A 23361-nucleotide genomic window follows, 5' to 3' on the forward strand; every position below is an offset into this window, starting at 1 on the left:
GAGTTCCGTCTCCATGACCCCACATGGTAGACGGAGAAATGACTCCCCAAGTTGTCCTCTGACTGCCACATATGTGCACTCACACATACATTTAAATAAGTAATGTGGGGCTGGAGAGATGGGTCAGTAGTTTAAGAACACTTGCTGATCTTCCAGAAGACCAGAGTTAGGATTCCAGCTCAAATAAAATAATAAAATGTGGTTTAAAGGGATCTTTAGAATCTTGCCTACAACTTGAATGACATTAGTTAGGTTTTTTGTAGCGTTGAGGATTAAGCACAGAGCCTTGACCATGCCAGTCGAGTACTCTCTCCATACCCTGACAGTTCTGCTGTGACTGAAAAGGATGTCTACTGGTGACCACAAGGGGAAGAGGTGGAGGTGTACAAGCCAGAAGTGCAAGAGAGAGTCAGTCAGAAATCCAGTGTGGGAGAAAAACCTTATTCTAGTGTACAGTGAAAACAGCCATTAAGAGAGTGAATCATGGTCATGTAATCCTGTTTCAGAAGAGAAGTGCAGAATTAGTTTATGAGCTGAATTTAAAATGTTTTTCAGAAGGCTTTTGTGTACTAAGTTACTCTCATGATTCCCATGGAGAGCCTCTCTCCGTCTGCATAGGTCCAGAGCACTGTGGTTGTTACAGTGTAGCAAAGGAAGCTCTCTGAGTAGTGGGTCTTCAGCCACCGCTGACTCTGCATCCTCTCATCCCCAGTGACGGGACTGTGAAGAAGGCTGTATTGTCGAAACCTGGCCGCCCTGCAGAGCTGCTTACAGCAGCCTTGGGAGATTGAACACTCCGACCTGCTTGTGACTTGTAGGGCAGACCGTAGTTAAAGGGTTAAGTACAGCTGTTCTGTAGTGATTCAAGGGCCCTGTGAAGGAAGAGGTGCAAGCATTGGGAGGACATTTAATCACTGATTTGAGATTGTATAGAGAAAAGATGACAAAAGTACAAATGACTATTGATATTTTCTAGAAACGACTACAAAAAGAACTGTTGGCTTTGCAAAATGACCCACCCCCTGGAATGACTTTAAATGAGAAGAGCGTTCAGAATTCAATCACACAGTAAGTACTGGATTTTTAAAGGTCTTCTTTCTTATAGTATAGGAGGATGTACTCATTTAAAAAATTATTTTCATATTTTATTGTATTCTGTTATAGCATTAGGTAAATATAGTAAAAAGATCTTATTCCGTGCATTTGCTTAAATAATCATTTTTTAACCTTAGTGTGTCATCACTGACTTACTGTTGTGTAATTTGTAAAGCTTTCTTTTTTCTTAAAACAATCCTTGTGTTTTTCATGTTCCTATTTATTTATTTATTTATTGTTTTTGATGTAACTCAGGCTAGCCTTAGTCTCTGGAATATTGGTATTGCAGGTAGGTGTGTGCCGTCTTTTCTGTGCTGAGTGTGTGCTCTACATTCAGACTGCAGCACAGGAAACTAAGAATTAAGAACTGTGAATGCCATACTTTAGACATAGTAAATAAAACACCCCATACTGTAGTACTAAAGGAAGAACAAAGAAGCCAGGTGGGTGGTGGCACACGCCTTTAATCCAGCACTCGGGAGTCAGAGCCAGGCGGATCTTTATGAGTTTGAGGTCAGCCTGGTCTGCAGACCGAGATCCAGGAAAGCTACACAGAGAAACCCTGTCTCGAAAACCAAAAAAACAGCCGGGCGGTGGTGGCACACACCTTTAATCCCAGCACTCGGGAGGCAGAGGCAGGTGGATCTCTGTGAGTTCGAGGCCAGCCTGGTCTCCAAAGCAAGTTCCAGGAAAGGCGCAAAGCTACACAGAGAAACCCTGTCTCGAAAAACCAAAAAAAAACAAAAAAAGACCAAAGATATGAAGAGAGTTACCTGGAACAAATTGTACTCTTTTTTTTTTTTTTCTAAGCATCTCTAGTTGGAAGAATGAGTTGAAACTGCAAATGTCAACAATAGAGAAGGGTGACACATTAAAATGCTATCACTTTATTATTTGTAGTTCCGTTTGTAAGATAGAAATTTTGTATAGTCAATTCATAATTATCTTGGAAAATTCTGTAGAAAGGCCTTTTTGGCTGGTGCAGTGGTATATACCTATGTTCCTAGCTACTCAGGAGACTGAGGTAGGAAGATCAGCCTGCCAGTTCAGGACCACTCTGGATAGCCTGGTGAGATCTCTGCCTAAAGAACAAGTCATGCCCCAAATAAAAACAACATTTGTATGCTGCTTGTCTTAGTCCCACAAAAGCCAGCTCTTTGGACGAGCTATTTCTTTTATCAGAAGCCAGAGTGTGTGTAAAATAAGTTCAAACCATTAGTTTTCAAAAGAGTGATAGTTCCAGAGGTTCAAGAGTTGAGACTCACTGGAGAAAGGGCTCACTTCTCCCGTTACATCCTCACTCCAAGGCGTACGCTAACGATCAGAATTAAGCCCTGACAGCTCGGTATGTAGGCTGGGGCTGGTGAGATGGCTCAGCCACTACAGGTGTTTGCTGAACAAGCCTGGGGACCTGAGTTTGATCTTCAGAACTCGTGTGAGGGTGGCAGACCCAAGTCCACAAAGTTGTCCCCTGACCACCGCCACCCCACACCACGGCATGCATACCCACACCCACACACGGTGCACATGCACAGTAATTATTAATAAAGCTGGAAAATTGTGTAATTTAAGTGTGCATATCATAAAAACACTGTATTTCTATTTCTTATCATCAGTGATGTAGTAAACTGCAAAATGATAATAAATACACCGCAAAAAAATTAACAGTAGTTTTTTTCCTGAATTTTTATTTAATATTTTTAAAATTCAATAAGCATATATTACTTTTTTAATTAGCAAAGATTAAAATTTTATCACACAGTATTTGAAATCATGTCATTGACCTATTTCATGCAGATACTACATGATTAATGATGTTTGCTTTGCTGTTATTTAAAACTCTGCTTATATGTCATGCGTAAATTGGTTGTGTTTATTGGTCCTAAAATTTGTTACATAAACAAAATGAAGGAGCACCAGGAAATGGTTTCCTTGGATTATCACTCTGGGGAGTATAGAGGTGGGTGGGTAGGAGAAAAATGAATTTTGAAGCTGAGAAAGACCTAGTTTTTTTGTTTTGTTTTTGTCTTTAATGAGAGAGAGAGAGAGAGAGAGAGAGAGAGAGAGAGAGAGAGAGAGAGAGAGAGAGAGAGAGAGAGAGAATATGTGTGTGTGTGTGTGTGTGTGTAGTTGGGTATTGAACCCAGGCCTCTTCAGCCATTGAACTGTGTACCCCCACGGTTTTTTTGCTTTCTGTACAGCTTTGTGTTTTATTGGGTTTACTGTACACCAGCTCTGATGGTAGAGATGCACTAGGTTTTTACATATATAGTATCATTTCACTCTCCCGACAGTATCCTCTTACATTTAGGATACTCAGCATGCATTCTCAATATGAATTGTCATATTTTAAGGGTTTCTGTTAAGTTGATTTCTTCCACAGACTAAGCCTAGTCTGTGTTATTACTTTATATATTCCTAGTTCCATATTACGTGAGACATAAGTAGAACGTTACCATAGTATTCCCTATTTTCCTCTGATAGTATTTCCTTATTTCCTGGATGGACGGACAGATGGATGGGAGGGTGGGTGGGTGGGTGGATGGATGATATTGGTTGGCAGTACTGGGCACCAAACCCAGGGCCTTGATCATGGTACACAAGTGCTCTGCTGCTGCTGAGATACATCCTCAACCCCAGTTTTCCAGTATTTAAAATAACATTTTTGTACCTGAGAAGCATGAGGTTAAAGGATTTGGCCAATTATAACAATTACATGCGACAGCTATAATTAAAGACTCATTCTTTCTGACTTTGATTCAAGTCTAAACGCTGCCTAGCGTCTTTGCTGTTTTTATCTTTTCTCTTCTAAAGACTAGAGATAGTTACAGAATATCAGTGCAAACATTTATGTTCTTGATTGTTACACATGAAAACAAGTGTATAATAGATGTCATAGAAATCTGTGTGCGCTGTTTAAAGCCTTGAAAGTGAGCTAGCAAGGAAAGGCAGCAGAGAGCACTGCTCGTAACCCTCCCAGTCGATGGTAGGGATCCCTTAGCTTCCGCTTAGGCTTCTGGTGACTACTGATCAGAAGTCGGTTGTCAGCTACAATTCTCTGCAGTGTTTGCTGACAGCAGTTTCTCCTATTGCTTCTGATACTGATCAGGAAGGCAGTTGATGGGCTTGATGTTGTCTAAAATGATTTTAGTTATTATAGAAAATAGTCTTTTGAAAAAAAGTAAGATGGTGTGATCTAAAAGGATGAGCACCATGTAGACTCCGGTATTAGCATATGGAAGTGGGAGTTTTGTTTGTTTGTAGTGTGTTTCAGACCTGGGTTACAAGCCTGACTCTGACCTTGACCTGATTTCTTTAATCCCAGGTGTCACTCACAGAAGGATAGGGAAGAGTGTTAAAAGCCTCTGTTCGGGGTTGGAACAGAGCTCAGCAGTTAGGCCTTGTTGCTCTTCCAGAGTACCCTAGTTTAGGCCCTAGCATCCATGTCACTGGTGACTCACAAGGGCATCTGTTGCCCTGACCTCCATGGGCACTAGCACACAGCAGACAGACAGACAACCCTGCTCTGCGACCCAGAAAGATAGCCTAGAAGGTAAAGCACAGGTAGTAATTAGTTACTGCCCAGTTCCATCCCTGGAGGCCGCGGAGAGACGGGAGGAAAGGGCCAGTTGCACGGAGTTGTCCTCTGCCTTCTGCGTGTGTGCTATGTGTGCTGTGGCTGTGCGTGTCCCCATAGTAATAATCAGTTTACTCAAATAATCAGTAGTATACATGGCACTAATCAGTTAAGAACTCAGTGTGAGAGTTGCTGGGTGAAGCGCACCAGTACACATGGGTTATCTGGCCCAGTGCCTGGCAGCTCAGTGACCTCTTTTTTTCCTTTACCCCAATCCTTTTTATCTTACGTTTTAAATTTGTTCCCTTTCTGTTTTTCTTTTTCCTGTCCCAGGTGGATCGTAGACATGGAAGGTGCACCAGGTACCTTATACGAAGGGGAAAAATTTCAACTTCTGTTTAAGTTTAGTAGTCGATATCCTTTTGACTCTCCTCAGGTAACTAACTGCCTTACATGTAACATTTTACTGTATTTTTATATTATAGCAAAATGCTAAATTGTTTATTTTTGCCTCCTTAAAACCTATATGAGAAATCCATTGTAAATATGTAGACAGATTTGTTTTTACATTGCTTTCTTTGAAGTCAAGACCAAAGTCACAAATGATGTTTATTGGGGCAGGCTTTGCTGCTGTCACGCTTTTGGGAATGTTAGGTCATTTGTCATCCCTGGGTTTCAAGAGCAGTGGGGACAGGTTAGCATTTTTAATAACTGCAAGTACTCTTGCTCGATCGGGTGATCACATTGGTAAAGATGCAAAGGCTATTTTAGAAGGACTGTGTCTTTGGTTTTCCATTAATGTGTTCTCTTTGCAGGCTTCAGAAACAAGTGCATTTACAGATGTGAAATGTATGAAGTCAATCTGAAATCTGATCTTATAATTGGAGGCAAACACAGTTTAGTTAATAGCTTAATATTTAGACAAGGGCTGGGCTGTTGTGCACTTCTTTAATCCTAGCATTGGGAGGCAGAGGCAGGCAGATCTCTGTGAGTTTGAAGCCAGCCTGGTCTACAGCGAGAGTTCCAGGACAGCCAGGATTACACAGAGAAAAATACTTAGACAAGGAATAATGGTGGTAATGGTATCTAAAAAAATCAAAAACAAAAACAACTTTGGGGGAGGGAGTTATGTGTATTAGTGTTTTGTCTGTATGTATGTCTGTGCACTGCATGTGTGTCTGATGCCCTCGAAGGTCAGAAGAGGGTGTTGGATCCCTTAGAACTGGAGTTACAGGTGGTTGTGGGCAGCCATGTGGGTGCTAGGAATTAAACTTGGGTCCTCTGCAAGAGCAAGTACTAACAGCTCAGCTCTCTCCAACCCCATGGACTGTTTTTAAGAGGTATTTAACTAGTAAATAATTAATTGGAGGTTAGAGCGAAGAAATTCTGGGATGATTTCCAGGGTTCTGACTTGTAAAATGATGAGTTACTAGAATTACTTATTCTTCACAAAATTAAAACAAAGTATTTCACTGTTTAAGCTTGAAGTTTATGAGATATGTTGCTAAAATGTAGCACTACAGCCCTCTGTGTTAGTGCTAATGAGGTCTTCTGGAAAAGGAACCCAGTACCTAAAATTCAACTAGTATGTGATTAAAAATTCGTTATTTTAAGAAAAGTCATATTTCATTGTCACTTTCAGCATAATATTCTGAATATAGCTTACATTTTTTTCCTGGCCATAAGAGACAATAGAGAATTAGTTATCACACTGTGCTATAAAGAAAGTTGTTTAAAGAAGTAGGGTTACCCAGATATTGACTCCTTGAATTATAAAGCTAGCATGTGAGCAGGAAGTTGTTAAGACTTCAGGCTCCTTTTACCATTTTCATAGAACTTTAATGTGAAGGGATTCTGCTGTTGTGACCTCTAGGCATTATAACAAGCATCGTTGACTAATCCACAGCACAAACATCTCCCTTCTCAACAAGGATTTGTCTTCACTTTCTATTTTTAACTTTTGGTATTCTTTGCCTTGGTGCCTTTAGCTGTTTGTGCCTTACTTCAGCAAATGTATAACCTGTCACTCAGATGCATTCAACTTTGGGGAGACTCTCAAAGGCTCTCTGTGTCTCTGTCTCTGTCTCTATATATGAATAACATATACATTATATATATAAAATATATGATTAAAATGCATTTCAATAATAGGAAAACAGTATTTAAATATTTCCATCCTTTCATTCATTCGTTTGTTTGTCTTGAGACAGTGTTTCTCTGTGTAGCCCTGGCTGTCTTTGAACTCACTTATTAGATCAGGCTGGCCTTGAACTCACATAGATCCGCCTGCCTCTGCCTCCCAAGTGCTGAATTAAAGGCACGCATGGCTCAATATTTATAATAAATTGTCATCTTCAGATTTCTTTTATTCCCTTATTCCTCTTCTTCCTGTTCCTTTGATTTTAATAACTTCTGATTCATTACTCAGCGCTGTCTTAGTCTTTGATGTTAAGACACATTAAACAGCCAACTCAGATAACTACTGTGGGTACACACCCTTCTAAGATTTCATAAGTCTTTGGACACCATTTTCTTCTTTGAGACAGGGTTTCTCTATGTAGCCCTGAATGTTCTGGAACTCGTTATGTAGAACAGGCTGGCCTCAAACTCACAGAGATAGCCTTCTGAGTACTAGGATTAAAGGCTTGTGCCAGCACACCTGGCTGACATTTCAGATTTAATATGTCTAAACTTAACCCTTTCCAGTAATGAAACAGAAAAATATTCTTTTCTTTATGGTGGGTTTCTATTCACCTTCTTCTTGTTTTACATTGTGCCTTTCACTAATTCCTGTATACTTTTCACATCCTTTTGCAGTCTTTGGAGTCAGCTCATCCCTTTCTTATCTTACTCTCTGGGCTGTAGCACAGGGTGTCGTCTTCCAGCTGGGTTCTTTCAGTGGGTTATTGTTTCTACTTTTTGTCCTGTATACCTTTCCCCAACACTCTTAGTTTTCTGTAGCATAGTCATGATCTCACTGCATGTTTAAAAATTCTCTTCTGCAGTGCTAGGGATCAAATCTTGCACTTGCCACATTTCTATCCCCCACTCCATACACACACACACACACACACACACACACACACACACACACACACACATACTTATGTCTGTATACACACACAGACATAAGTATACACACACACACACACACACACACACACACACACACACACACACACACAAGTACCACCCCCTCCTGTACCCCTACCCTATTTTTACCTTCCTTAGTAAAATCTGAATGATTATTTCCTATGAATCAAGCTTACCTTGGCCGTCAATATGGACTTGTTAAAACTTAACCATTTTTTGCAGGTTACCTCCCTGCGTTCTACTGACGGTAATGTTTGTGTATCATATTTCATAATTTAATTTTCATTCTGATTTTGTTCATATGAGATATAGATTCAGTTTCATTTTTTTAAAGTGAAGAAATTGAAGCTTGTAGAAAGATCTTATTAATGGTTTGATTACTCGTTAGAACAATCAGGAGTGAAAACCAAGTCATTTCTCTCCGGTCTGCCATGCTGCCAAGTAGAGACATTACTATGGGAAAAGTGTCTGCCTCTCCTTACAATAACCTCTAGGAAAGTGAAGATTATATGTAGACTCTGAAAAGCCCTAGGACAGTTATTCCCACTGGAATGCTAGTGTACCTTTTTAACAACTTGTTTTATAATGCATCCATGTTGTAGAAGTTGTATATTCTAATTTATATTGGTTAAGAAAATGACAACTACTCCAAGAGCTGGGATTTCCTTAATTATTAAAATAATTTTATTAATCATATTATCTTAATGGTTCTGAAGTAAATGTAATGGGTCCAATAATTGTGTACATATAAATTACAGGATTTTTCCAATAACTGAACCTTTCTAGATATCCTATTGCTCTGGGAAAGTGGTAGAAACATTTCTTTGAATTCAGCTCCTCAATTACCAGGTAATTTGAGGAAACAGCAACATTGACAGTTGTTAGAAACAACTTTTAATCTTCCTACAGAATAAGCAATACTGAATGTCTGACTTCTAAGAAAAATGGAATTTCATGAGTGTCCCTGGAGTAGACCAATCTCATTTTGAAATGAGCATGATTGAATCTGTGATACATACAGCTCATTCCATACCTGTGCAGATTGCTGTGTGCTCCTCCTCTTATTCATGATTAGTTTCTCAATTACATTGCCATTTAACTGGGAAAAGGCTACTTGCCTAAATAGTGACATTTGACTTCAGCATTTGTTTTAAAGAAACAGTATTTTTCAGTTAATATAGGAACAGAGATGAGGCACCATTTCATCATCATGTTCTACTAATGTGCGGTTAATGTCAGCCATACAGGAAATGCCTTTCTGTGTAAACACTGTATTTGTCTCTGCTAAGTTCCAGGTAAATGGCTGCTTAATTCAATCTGTCTTGAGTATTTATACTATTCCAACACTTACCTTTACATTGAGATATAAATATAAATATAATAGAAGAGAATATAGAGACTAAAAAGACAATAGGTAGCCTTTAAAGGCCTTCAATGTGTTCATTATTTGAGTAGGTCAGCATTTACTTACCTGTTAGGGACTGAAAATGTAACATGAAGTCAGACCTGTTCGGCACAGGTCGCAGTTTCCATGGGGTGATGTAAACCTGTAGCACCAGCTCTCAGGAGGTTGAATATTACTCGAGCAAAGAGATCTAGACTCACCTGGGCAACAAAACAAGACCCTGTGTCAAGAAAAAACAAAAACGAAAAAACGAAACGAAAAGCTGGGAGAGTGGTTTTAGAAGTAGAGTGTTGCTGTGCAGACATGAGGTCCGGGTTTTAGTCCCCAGCACCAGGGGAAAGCAGGAGTGGCAGTGCCCACCTATGATCCTAGCACTGGGGAGGCAGAGGCAGGACGGTCCCTGGGACTGCTGACCACACAGTTTAGCTGAATCAGGGAGTGCCAAGTTCAGTGAGATTTCTCAAAATAAATGAATCAATAAATACAAGTGGAGAATGATGAAAACACCTGATGTTCTCCACATGTCTACACATATACATAAACATATGAATACATACACAATTTTTTTAATTTAGAAAAAGAAAAAGGAAAATAACACAAGAATTTCAGGTAGAATTTGCATTCTTTTGAGAAAAGACACATAAACAATAAATAAAATAGGAGAAGAGTGGGGTGAGGGCATGCTCACTAGAACTCCGGTTGCTTAAGAAGTAAGGCTAACTAACAATTGTCAGAGGGGACCTTGGGAAACTAAAAAGTTTCTTTACCGCAAAGCAAAGAGTTCAGCCGGGCGGTGGTGTCGCACGCCTTTAATCCCAGCACTCGGGAGGCAGAGCCAGGCGGATCTCTGTGAGTTCGAGGCCAGCCTGAGCTACTGAGCTACCAAGTGAGTTCCAGGAAAGGTGCAAAGCTACACAGAAAAACCCTGTCTCGAAAAACAAAAACAAAAAAAAAAAAAGCAAAGAGTTCATGAAGAAACAGCTTACCAGGCTGGGAGAAAATGCCTGTACACTGCACCCTTGGCAGAATATAATAGCGATATAGAAAGGACTCAAACAATACAAATCAAAACTACATTGATATTCTGTCTCAGCCCAGTCAGTTGTCATTCATCAAGACAGCAGATAACAAGTGCTTTGAGGATGTGGACAGGAGAGACCCTGTATAGGTGTGTTTGTAGCCCAGTGGAAGGCTTCAGACTTCTGCTCTGATGAAATGGAAGGTTTGGAGTAGAGTTACAGAATCCCATCTAAAATTAAAAGGAACAGTGTAGCAGGTAGCAAGTGGGGAGACCAGGGGCTGTTCAGTGCATCAGGCCGGGGAGGGGGTGACTTGCAGCCCCAGGTTCTGGTGGAGGTAATTGGAGGTGAACACGGTTCACACCTGCTTTAGAGGTTAGATCAACACAGGAGGGACTGGTAGATTGATAGATGTTTGAATAAAGGAGTCAAAACTCCATGAAGGACAGTGAGTTGCTTTGAAACAAAATGGAAAGCAGTAGCTAATTTAGAGTCGACCAGGGAGGCGGAGAAAAGCCTACTTGAACTGGTAGGCCTGGTCTTCAGAGGACGTGAAGGGTTTCTATGAAAAGTACAGGACAGGGCATGAAAAGTCTCGGCCTCTTAGATCTGGCAGCGTGTGTGCTCATATGTCTGTTCAGATACATTGAAGGGCTGTAGATGTGTGTGTGGGAGTGTTTGGGGTCTGATCAAAGAAGGATCCCCAGTATGGAGGAATTGACTATTTTCTTCACAGGCTCTTGGAGATGTGGTCAGACCGTAGAAACTGAAGTTCCCAAAGCTTGGTGCCTTAGCTCTTGGTGCTTTTACTCCTGCCTCCTCTTTGATGGCAGATCTCTCTGTTCTTCTAATACCCACTCCCTGTACATCCCTTCGTCAAAAAATTCTATTGCAAAGAAACATCTGAGATGCTTACAGGACTTTGTAGATGTCTCCGTATACGGGCTTTAAGTTTTTCCAATTTAATTTTTGCTGAAAAGTTGTTTTAACATAAGATTTCTTTTAGAAATAGTAGGGGGCAATGATTATTTTCATGGAAGGGCCACTGTCCCTTCAATTCTGAAGCCATACAAAATAAAGACTAAATTTAAAAAAACTTTGTCTTTGAAGTACTCTTAAAGCAACATGGTGATGATAATCATGGAAAAGAAAACTATTACAATAGATGCTAATGATGTGTGTTTGTACTAAAAGGAGAAATCTGCTTTGAAAATTCATAAAAATTCAATCTCTGGTCATTTTTATAATAGTTTTTTGAAATTATAATTACATCACATGTCCCCTTCCATTTCCTCTCTTCACCCCTTCCCATGCACCCCTTCCTTTTTTTTTTTTTTTAATTTTTCTTATTTATTTATATGTATACAGTGTTCTGCCTGCATGTGTCCCTGCAGGCCAGAAGAGGGCATCATTATAGGTGGTTGTGAGCTACCATGTGGGTGCTGGGAATTGAACTCAGGACCTCTGGAAGAGCAGGTAGTGCTCTTAACTCTGAAGCCATCTCTCCAGCCCCCCCCCTCCGTTCTTTCTCTGAAATTCTGGGCCTCTTTTTCTTCTCTCTCTCTCTCTCTCTCTCTCTCTCTCTCTCTCTCTCTCTGTCACACACACACACACATACACACACACACTTTCTCTTTCTCTCATTCCTGAATACAACCTAATCTGCCTGTACAATTTTACCTGTCTGTATATGATCTCCCTAGCCATTTTTGTCCGTTATTATTAATCCTAACTTATCTATAGCTTTTATTACACTTCTAAATTTTATTTACTTACTTTGTTGCTTGAGACATGCTGTCATGTATCCTGGGCTGGTCTTAAACTTGCTCTGTAGCCAAGGATGATCTGGAACATCTGGTCTTCCTGTTTTCACATCCCAAGTGCTAGATTACAGGTGTGGGCCACCAGCCTGACCAGTAACAAGAGAAAACCTTGCCTCCTGCTGTCCCTGACAGGAAGCCTTGGTATCTGTATGATATGACAGATGGACTTGGTTTTATAATTACAGCCTGGTGTTTGGTTGTCTTTCTGGCTTCCCCCTCCCAATGCTAGAAATTGATTGATAACCTGGGATTCATGCATCACAGGTGAACTACCACTGTGCACTCCCTACCTGTATAGATCCTGTTTTGTTTAGTTCACTGTGTGTATACTGTTTGGACCTAGCTTGACACATACTAGGTAACTGTCTCCAGACTGCTCCTGAAACATGTACTGTATCTTCTTTGTGAATAGGTATTATAAGGTCTTTCATTATTGGACTTGATGTTGAGAAATTCTTACATTTTGTATATGAAAGTTACCTGAACTCCATTCCTTATTTTCTTGTTAGGAATAATGGCAAGCATTAGTAAACTGTGTAGACACCCTGAAGTATGAAGTTAAATGTGTAGAGTACTTAACTGCTTTGTATTCGATGATTGTAGACATCGGCAGCTATCAGACTGAACTATTGTTAGAATATGTCGAATTTGAGTGGTGAGTCAAGCCTGACTCACTGCTCATGCCTGTTGTCCCAGGTACTTTTAAAGCTGCTATAGGAGAAATGCTTAAGCCTGGGGCAGGGGCGCTGGGAGGGGGGTGGACCAGCCTAGGCAACAGGGAGACTCCATGGCTCTTCTCTCTCCCCCTAACTTGAGTTGTGGTCATTCATAGTCTAGGTAGGTGTTCATCACTCTTGATGCTTTTTGGGTTGGATTTTAATAGATACTACATTCATGGTATTCAAGTTATTCTAAGATTGGTCTGATTAAATTTTTATACTGGATGTGGTCTTCCAAAATTATTCTGCATATAGTTATATTTTAACTCTTACCTACTTTTTTTTTTTTTAATTCTTTCTTGGTTTTTTTTTTTTTTTTTTTTTTTTTGGTTTTTCGAGACAGGGTTTCTCTGTGTAGCTTTGCGACTTTCCTGGAACTCGCTTTGGAGACCAGGCTGGCCTCGAACTCACAGAGATCCGCCTGGCTCTGCCTCCCGAGTGCTGGGATTAAAGGCGTGCGCCACCACCGCCCGGCTTTTTTTTTTAATTCTTTAATGAGATCTCTAAAGGGAAAGTCACAACTCTACATCATGGCTTATTCAAGATGCACAGCTCTTAGTTACTCTTTTTTTATTTATTTAGTTTGTTGGTTTGCTTACTTATTTATTTTTATTTTATGTGCATTGGTGTTTTGTCTGCATGTGTGTCTGTGTAAGGGTCCCCTGGAACCGGAATTGCAGACAGGTGTGAGCTGCCATGGGGGTGCTGGGAATTGAACCCGGGTCCTCTGGAAGAGCAGTCAGTGCTCTTAACTGCTGAGCCATCTCTCCTGCCCCTCTTACCTGCTTTTGAAAATGAGCTACAGTAATAAAAGGAGGTGTTTAAAAATGTAGGGATATTTGAAGATGGCTTCTTAGGCAGACTTGGGATTCTAAGTTCTAATTCTAAATCCTAGAGTAAAGTAAATACTTTCCTCTGAAATCCCATTTTCTTTGGTTGGGTTTCTGCAGCAAGGAACGTGGATAGTTTTCAGTTAACTTTTAACAGTGTGATTGTATAACTAATTTTCACCCGAGGCCAAGTAAATTGAGTTGTAGTTTCAAATCACTTGTACTCAGTGGTCTGATTATATCAGTCCAAGATAGTTTTATAAGCTATGTGGAACTGCCCCATTTTTTTTTTTAAATCCAGAAATAACATCATTTTGAGTTTTCAGTACTTGATCACCTGCATTAAAACAGCAGAAATGCCCATTTTTCTCCTTTGACTTATACAGGGTTTAAACAAGATACAAAACAGTATGTGCTTAAAGTTAGCCTTGGTTACTCTTCCCTTCATAATGGGCAGAGAACCAGAGGGACAGAGATTATACTGAAACTCTGTGAAAATGGAAAAGACCGGTAATGCCTTAACAGCAACATACTGTTGTAAAAATATTTTACTTTATTTCAAGAGTTCATCTCTGGTGTGAAGCATCTTTTCCCTGCTTAGACAAGCTTCTGAAGTACCCAGGCCCTAAGGGCTGCTTAATACGTGCAAGTGGTTACCCTGGCTGGTCGCTTCACGCTCACACTGGCTGCATCTGTCTTGCATGGAATGTGTTAAAAGCCTAATTGAGATTTGTAGTTGAAGTTTTCCTGTGTCCTTGCGTTTCCATAGCCGCTGAGACCCAAATAAACACACACAGGCTAATATTATTTAAAACTGCTTGGCCATTAGCTCAGGCCTACCACTGACTAGCTCTTACACTTAAACTCCGCCCATTTCTGTTAATCTAGATGTTGCCACATATTCCGTGGCTTTACCTGTGTGCCTGTTACATGCTGCTCCCTGGATAGTGGGCTGGCCTCTCCTGACTCAGCCTTCTACTTCCCAGAATTCTCCTCTCTGTTTGTCCTGCCTATCCTATACTTCCTGCCTGGCTACTGGCCAATCCGCACTTTACTTATCAATCAGTCATCCACAGCAGAGATGAACTGATTTGTTCTGGGTTGGTTTCTTAAGGCAGTCTGACGACACAGCACAGGGTAGCCTGCAGCTCACTTAGCAGTGATCCTCTTCTGCCTCAGCCTCCTGAGTACCGGAGTTACAGACTCATCCACTGCACCCGGTAGGGGACTTGATTGGATTTTTGTTTGGGCCTCGGATGTTAGAGCTGTTTTGCCCTCTGCTCTGCTTGTAGACAGTCTGCTGCTTCTGCCTTAGGGGCCATCCCTTGCCACTCCCCACTTTGCCTTGTGTCTGGATTTCCTTTTGGTACATGCACAGTTCCTGGCTCACAGACATTGGTAACAATGTCTCTCCAAGGAGAACACTGCTTTCTTCTTTGCTCTGTGAATGACTGGTCAGCGTGCCATGATGACCTTTGTTTCTGGCTGCCTATGTGTTTTCTAATAGTCATGTTAAAAACTTGGCTTTTTTTGAGGGGGTGGGGGTCCACTGTCACTATTCTCATAGACTTCTTGATTAAGAGACCTTATAGGGCAAGGGGGGATACTTTAAAAATAATTGTGACCAGGGAGTAAATTCTCAAGTTACTGCCTGTGTTCTCGGTGAAAACACTCTGCTGGTCAAATGACTTTTTAGGATAAATGGATAAGCAGAACAGATCTGTATTCTGTGACATTTGTAAATTCCTGTTCTAGATATGTGTTACACAGTCTACAAATAAACATGTTCTCAAATTCCACTAGAAAGCAGTTGTGAATAGACTCAGAAAGTGTGAAAGTTAAGACTGCTCAAAGCAGGATGTTTTTAGGGCAAGAGCAGTGACATGGGCTGAATAAGTATCATTTCTTCCTGCAGCCTCTCGGCGTAAAGGATGAGCCTTCTGCAGTAGGTAGGACAAGTATTGACTTCTCGCAGTATCAGACTTGGCTTTTATGCTTCCAGTCTTCTTCTGTGGGGAGACTAGAGGTGGGCAACCAGATCCTAAAGGCTAAGGAAAGCGCACTTTGAAAGTTGGAAAATACTATTTTGTTAACTTCAACTAATAGACGGAGTCCTGCTTCTTTAGGACGATTGGTTTATTAATGTGAATATTTGTAAGAATCTTAATAAAGTCAGATTTGTTGCTAGGTATTTAAAATATCTATAAAACCTTAGCTGATTTTTAATTTCACATTATCTATTCTATATTAAATATGGGCATACCACACTCTAGCCAAACTGATTTCATTGACCGTCTTCTTCATTTAAGGAGAACCCTCCGACCCCTGCCATACATACAGAGCAACAAGTGTTTCATCAGCTTTTGTCATAATTTAAAGTTTGATGTCTCCTTCTTGGTATTTTGCTGTAGCTGGTATTTTTGAAAGGGTTGAGAGATTCTGTAAGCCTGGGCCGAGAACTGTTGGATGTATGTGGGGACTCATGGGTCTGGATTGGCATCTTTGAGATTATACTGTGGTTGTTGTTGCTGTTTTCCCAAGGCTGCCTTGGGACCTTTAGGCTCAAGTCAAATCCTTAATGTCAACTTTCCAGACGTTGCTCCTGCAGTGTGCACCGCCACACCCAGCCTGATTGTGATTTTTTTTCAATTTATTTTTATTTTGTGTGCATTGGTGTTTTCCCTGCACATATGTCTGTGTGAGGGGGTTGGATCCTGGAGTTACAGGGAGTTGCGCGGTGTCATGTGGGTGCTGGGAATTGAACTCAGGTCTTCTGGAAGGGCAGTCAGTGTTCTTTACCGCTGAGCTATCTCTCCAGCCCCTTGATTGTGAATTTTAAACGAGATCTTTATTCAAGTGATACTAGTGTTTTTCTCTTTGTGGCGAGACCACTAATTAGGAATGGCTGCTAGACTACAGAATTAATATGGTACGTTGTAAAATTTACTTGAAGGTTGGTGAGTTAATTTAATTTGAATTTTATATAAAACCGAATAATTTCCCTTAGAGCTGTAGTTCAGAGTAGAGCACTTGTGTAGTACATACAAGGACCCGAGTTCTTTACCCAGCATTGCAAACCAGAGAAACACATGCATAACTGATCTTAAGTCTATCTGCTGCCTTTGAATTGGGTTGGAATATTCATAATGGTATTTCAAGACACGTGGCTTTAGTCTCTTCTCTGTTTGGATGCTTCCATGGTTTACTTAGAGTTAGGGCAGGGGAGGACCATTTCCAGTTGTGCTGAGCTAAGATAAAGGAACACCTTCAGTGAGTAAAAGGCAAAGCGGGGAGAACAGCCAGGTAAGACTCAGATCCATTTTTTTTTCTTTTTCACATAAACAGGCTTTTGTTTTTGTTTGATTTTTGTTATAGTTTCAAAATTACTTACTTTTGGAATTTTAGTGCATTGGGTTTTTTGTTTTATTGTATTTTGTTTTTTGAAATGTGTTTTCGGTATGTAGCCCTGGCTAACCTGGAACTTACTGTGTCGAAGTTCAAACTGGCCTCACATTCACTGAGATCCACCTGCCTCTGCCTCCCAAGTGCTGGGATTAAAGGTGTGAATAATGAGTATTCAGTGAGGAATGCGTAGAATTTGAAAAAACAAAAACATTCTAATGGATGTACTTTACCATTCACTGGTTTGAACAAAGAATACAAATTTAGAAAATTACACTGAATTTAGGAAAACAGTCTAGGGTTTCCTACTACTGCATGGTTATTTATATAGTGAGGTTATTGTTGGTGATAGTGATCATTTGTTACTGAAATCTATTTGTTTTTATTTCATGTCTTAAAAATTAATACTTGTTAAATGTGGACAATACTTTAGTTTTTAATAGTAGAGAATATTGAGCGATAATGACATTTTATTTCTTCTCAGGTCATGTTTACTGGTGAAAATATTCCTGTCCATCCTCATGTGTATAGCAATGGTCATATCTGTTTATCCATTCTAACAGAAGACTGGTCCCCAGCGCTCTCAGTCCAGTCAGTGTGTCTTAGCATTATTAGCATGCTTTCCAGCTGCAAAGAAAAGGTAGGACTTGCACTTAACTCCAGTAATGTCTCTCTTTCAGCATAGGTAGGTTAACAGTGTCAGTATATAATTTTTGTATTTGAAGGAAGAGGACTCAAGGTTTTTGGTTTTCAATTACTATGAATGACATTTTTAGTAATAAGTTGGAAAGTTATTTTGTTCTTTCATTCTAAATAGACTAGAAGTCAAACTCATGTTTTATACATATTTCTAAAGTATGGTTTATTGAATATGCAACATGCTAGCAGTGTGGGCAATAACTGGACCATAGCTGTCATTTGACCATTTTCAAACAGAACATTTGTACACATGTTTATTAATCTGAATTTTATTTCCATGAGCAGTCACAGAGTAAAAGTGTACATTCCTGTTTTTAGATTCCACAGTGGGGAAGTTAGAAATGAACATCCCCCAGCTCCTTAGCCCCCTTTTTTGCTACTCCCCATCCAAGGCAGCCTTTCTCAGAGTTTCCCAGAATCTGGAGCTTTCCTGTCTCACTGATTGGAGAAGGATGCCATTCCCCAGGAGAATTTTTGGAGCCTTCTTTATTATTCTCCTTTATTTACACACAGATTCTGTCTCTAATGGAAGTCGGGGAAAAGACCAGACAAAAAATGATAGGAGTTAAAATTTCAGATACCTTTAAAATAGGGAGCTCTGAGGGTGTATGGGTATCTTTAGCAGATTGCTTCTCTGTTCTCCAGATCAAATCCACTGCTATTTTAATTAATAAGAATTTAGAGACTCCTTAGGATAATATCTCAGTTTTAAACAGTGGGTGCTTTAGAATCGGAAGTACCTAGAGTCACTGTTCCACCAAGTAAGTTTCTTGAAATGTTAATTCAGAAGAGTTTTGTTTTGGGGGTGTGTGCATTGATATGGTTCAGCGGCTCAGCGTGCGACTGTGTAAGCCTGACAGTTGACCCCTGGAGCCTACATTGGGACTCGGGAACAGAGAAGAAGCTCTGCTGTGATCACCACTTGTAGTGTGGCACACACGTGTGCCTACAAACACATTAGTAAGCTGTTTTAAAAAGAATTTTCCTGGTGCTCTTTTTCAAAAATGAGATTTTTTGGGTTTTGTTTTGGCTTTGGGTTTATTTTTGTTGTTGTTTAAATAAGTACAGGGAGTAATAGGCTAAATTGTGTTCTTTTTTTTCTTTCATTTGTAAGATGAAAGAGCTCTTTATCCAGTTTTTATGTACAATATAAGAAAAAAATCCTGTCATTAAATTATGATGTTATTAATTAAAAGATACAGCCCCATTCTGAAATACTAAAATGTACAAAACAGCTATTTTAGATGAAATAATGATACATGTGTTTTAAGAACATTTTTAGAAATTATTATTATTATTTTTTTTTTTTTTTGGTTTTTCGAGACAGGGTTTCTCTGTGTAGCTTTGCGCCTTTCCTGGAACTCGCTTTGGAGACCAGGCTGGCCTCGAACTCACAGAGATCCGCCTGGCTCTGCCTCCCCAGTGCTGGGATTAAAGGCGTGCGCCACCACCGCCCGGCTAGAAATTATTATTTTTTATATGTGTTTTACCTGGACTTACAAATGATTGTGAGGCACCCTGTGGGTGCTGGGAATTGAACAAGGGTCCTCTGGAAGAGCAGCCAGTGCTCTTGACTGCTGAGCCATCTCTCCAGCCTCCTTAGTATCACTTTAACTCTAGTTTCTTCTGCATTTTTAGGTTGTAATGAAGCTTTATTTAACCAATAGGAGTTGTTAGAAATGAGTCTCATGTATTGCTTCAGTACTTTTCCTTACTCAGCCCTGGCATGTGTGCATGCACACACGCACGAGTGCACACACGCCAAGCTTTTCATCCGTGGGACAGAGCAGGTTGTTCTCCCATGTTCCTCTAATGCTTCACAGTGCGGTGATAACCGTAGGGTTGGCTGTGCCCCGCCATTGACTTGGTCACTGGTGATTCTCTGCCCATTGCTCTGCATGGCCTGACGGTCGCTAGCTTCTGTGTGCATCTCCATAGAATGTTTTACACCCCGGGCCAGAGACTGACTCTTGCCCGGTATGTCTCTCACCCTTTTCCTAACCACCATCGTTCTACTCACCTGATGGTTTGCTGCTAGGATTTTTTTTGCGTCCTTTAGTATAAAACTAATCATTTCATTTAAATTTTTGATAAACTGTTCTTAGTAGAATTGTTTGATAGGTCTAACAATGATGATAATTTAAGAGTCAGAATTTCTGTGAGTTTGATAAAATTTAACATTTACTAGATACGAGAAAAGGAAATAAGGAACTTAATTATAATCCTAATGTCAAGTTTATACTAATGCTATATTAGAATATAGCCGCCTCTCAATATAGCATTAGTATAAACTTGACATTTGAACTCTTGACGAGAAGTCACACCTGATACGCAGTAGTTTTCATTCAGGGTCTCTCCAGTCTTCCTTCTGTGTGGTTAGCATCACTCTTGGCCAAGGTGTCCTGCAGAGCTGCAAGGTTCTCCATACTGTTCCAGTCAGGGCAGATGAGAAAGGCCTCTGGTCCACACAAGACTAAGACATCTTTCGTCTTAGATGCCGTCTCTCTGTCCTTAATGCATTACAATAAAACAACAAGCCTGTGCAGGTACTTGAAAGTTGCTGTCGTTCTTCAGATAACCTTAGGTAGGTAGCTTTTTGTTTAGTTAGTTCATGTAAGTAGTCATTAATCACTTGATGGGAGAGAAAAGTATGAAGAGTTTGGACATCATTTAGTGGAGCTAACCTTTTCCACACCCCCTTCCTAAACAATTGAGGCATCCCTTCTTGAGTCAGGCTTTTAGTATTTCTATTGTTTTTTTTTATGTGTTCTATAATAATTTTGCTAAACTCACTTCTGTCATTTTCTTTCAGAAATTACCTATTTAATATTTAAACTCTATTTGTTTCAGAGACGACCGCCAGATAATTCCTTTTATGTGCGAACATGTAACAAGAATCCAAAGAAAACAAAATGGTGGTATCATGGTGAGTAGTTTTTATTTGTAATGACAAATTTTTGGTATTTTTATTTGGAAGATGTTTATAAGCCTTGGGATAAATAGTGGAGGATGTAATTGAGGTAACATTTTGTAACATTACATTTTAGAACATCTGGGAAAATGTGGATATTAGACTAAAATTTTAAAACAAAATCATATCCATCATACAAGAAATAAAATTAACATTACTTTAATAATTCCAGCAATACCATTTTGGAACAAAACTGTAGTGTCTTGTGGTTTTTGTTTTGTTGCACTTTTGAGGGTTGAAATGATTTTGCTTCTCTAAGTCTACCTGTCCTGAAACTAGCTATGTAGACCAGGCTGGCCTTGAACTTGCAGCTGTCCTCCTTGCCACTGCCTCCCAAGTGCTGGGATCAAGGTGTATGCAGCTGTGAAGGACTAGAGTCCAGAATAATCTTTATCTTAAAATAGAGCTAGCTGTGGGGAACCCTTTCTATGAAGTAGAAGTTCTGAGGCCTTGGACACTCAGTTCTGCTACTTTTGGAGGCAATCACAGTAAGTTTAGTGCTCCATTAGAAACAACTTCTCTGGTCCCAACAGCCTGTCTTAGGATTCTGTTGCTGTGAAGAGACACAGTGACCATGGCAATTCTGTAAAGAAAGCTTGCTTACAGCTTCAGAGGTTTAGTCCATCATCATCATCATGGTGGAAGGGAAGCAGGAGCTGCATCAGTAGCTTAGGGGCTGCATGCTAATCAGAGAGAGAAAGACTCTGGCTTGGCACGGGCTTTTGAACCCTCGAAGCCAAAGACCAGCCCCAGTGACACACTTCCCCCAACAAGGCCACACCTCCTAATACTTTCAAATAGCACCACTCCCTCGTGACCAAATCTGTGAGCCTATGTGGGCCATTCTCATTCAAACCGCCACCCAGCTATTCTTTAAATATTTGAAATTCTGTCCATTTTAGGGTTATGAAGAAAATATTCTTGATAATGTTAAATTTCTGTTTTTCTTGTTCAGGGGGTAATGTGTAGGGGTTTTGTTTGTTTGTTTCTCTCTCTCTCTCTCTCATCATTTCTTTCTTTCTTTTTACTTTTTTTTTTTTTGAGACATAGTTTCTCTGTGTAACTGTCTTGGCTGCCCTGGAACTTGCTCTGTAGCCCAGGCTGGCCTCAAACTCACCTGATCCACCTGCCTCTGCCTTCCAAGTGCTGAGATTAAAGGTGTGTACCACCACTGCCTGGCTTGCTGGCATCATTTCTAAACCAGTCTTACTGCTATCTCAAGGATATAGTTTAAATTAAAAGCCAATGCTTATATCCCCTTGTGGACTTTTTCCTTTGGTTGGGAATGGACCCACTAGTTGCATTCCTCCTAGATAGTTCTACCACTGGGCTGTAGCCCCTTCTGTATGTCTTGAAGCAGGTGAATATCGGTCACTCCCTGGAATAGTTATCTCCATAAAAGTATTTTCCTGGTTTGGCTTCTTAATATTTTTTTATTTTATTAATCTAAAGAAATCAAATTTGGCAAAACTTAATGAGAATATGGCCTTTCTCCTTATCTTTTTATTCAATGTGAAGTCTTCTGTGTTTTCACCTAAACTGTAAATTTAAAATTTCTTAAAATTTCCAAGAGCTCAGCTAAGATGACCAGAGTAGATGTAGTGGCACATCTTTCCTCCCTGAGGGCCGTAGAAGTGAGCGCTCAGTGTAGGAGGGAGGGAACAGTTCACAGTAGAGGGACCCTAACAGAGGGGGAGGAGTGTGGAAAAGCCTTCGGGAGAAAGAGGATTTTAATGTGTTGTGGTTCAGGAGGTCAAAATCATCCTTGGCTACATAACATGTGAAGCAGCTTGAGCTATGTGAGACCCTGTGCAAAAAAATCCCCTGTAAAAGACAGACAGTAAATTACGGGTTTATGTAATTCAGTAAAAGTCTAGTAGAGTAATGGGGTAGATACATAATCTTTGTTTAAATTGTTGGTGAGGCAGGTGTGGTGCATGACTGCAGTTCCCACGTTCAGGAGGCTGAGGCAGAAGGTAGGGAATTCCAGGCTAGCTTATGCTGAGTGCTCAGATCCTGTCTCAAAAACATACACACTTAGAGTTAAGAAGAACAAAAATGAATTTAGAACTATAAAGGGTAGTAGAGGAAAATTAATCTGATGTTAATGTAAGAATAGATCATTAAAGTATGATTGTAATTATTTAGGCCCTCATATATAAGATTTTAGAAATACATCATCATACATCAGGAGGTGAAAGATTATTAGTAACTGGTCATGTTAGAAAATTGGTAAATATTTTAGAAAAGAAATTTACATTTTTATTTGATAAAATATTTCCTGTGGATTAAGTATTTTAAAAATACTTTTCAGAACCACTGACTATTAAGTAAGGAACGAGGAGTTTCTTAATTTAGAAGGCATACTAGAGCCTGGTGTGGCCCATGCCTGTAGTTCCCACATTCACAAGGCTAAGTCAGGAGGATGTGCTGAGTTTGAGGCAAGCCTGGGCTGTAGAATGAGATTCTGTCTCAAAATGGAAAAGAAGGAAAAATTAGGAAGAAATGAAACACTTATCTATGTGAATATTCAAAACATTAAAAGCAAAGGCAGGCCGGGCGGTGGTGGCGCACGCCTTTAATCCCAGCACTCGGGAGGCAGAGCCAGGCGGATCTCTGTGAGTTCGAGGCCAGCCTGGACTACCAAGTGAGTTCCAGGAAAGGCGCAAAGCTACACAGAGAAACCCTGTCTCGAAAAACCAAAAAAAAAAAAAAAAAAAAAGCAAAG

At 40.1% G+C, this 23361-nt stretch overlaps 1 protein-coding gene across 3 annotated transcripts in view; it reads left to right on the top strand.

The window, feature by feature from the left end:
- The window catches only part of Ube2w (ubiquitin conjugating enzyme E2 W), a 55975-nt gene that overhangs the window by 18880 nt on the left and 13734 nt on the right, over positions 1 to 23361 (top strand). For all 3 annotated transcript variants that reach the window (XM_052715077.1, XM_052715076.1, XM_052715078.1), the window contains exons 2-5: positions 977 to 1068; positions 5006 to 5108; positions 17448 to 17603; positions 20513 to 20588. In XM_052715077.1, coding sequence (XP_052571037.1) covers positions 977 to 1068; positions 5006 to 5108; positions 17448 to 17603; positions 20513 to 20588 — 427 coding nt within the window. The remainder of the gene's footprint in view (positions 1 to 976; positions 1069 to 5005; positions 5109 to 17447; positions 17604 to 20512; positions 20589 to 23361) is intronic.

Source organism: Peromyscus californicus, unplaced genomic scaffold (genome assembly GCF_007827085.1).
Source record: "Peromyscus californicus insignis strain IS unplaced genomic scaffold, ASM782708v3 Scaffold_5__1_contigs__length_169319896, whole genome shotgun sequence".
In the NCBI taxonomy this organism is placed as follows: Eukaryota; Metazoa; Chordata; class Mammalia; order Rodentia; family Cricetidae; genus Peromyscus; species Peromyscus californicus.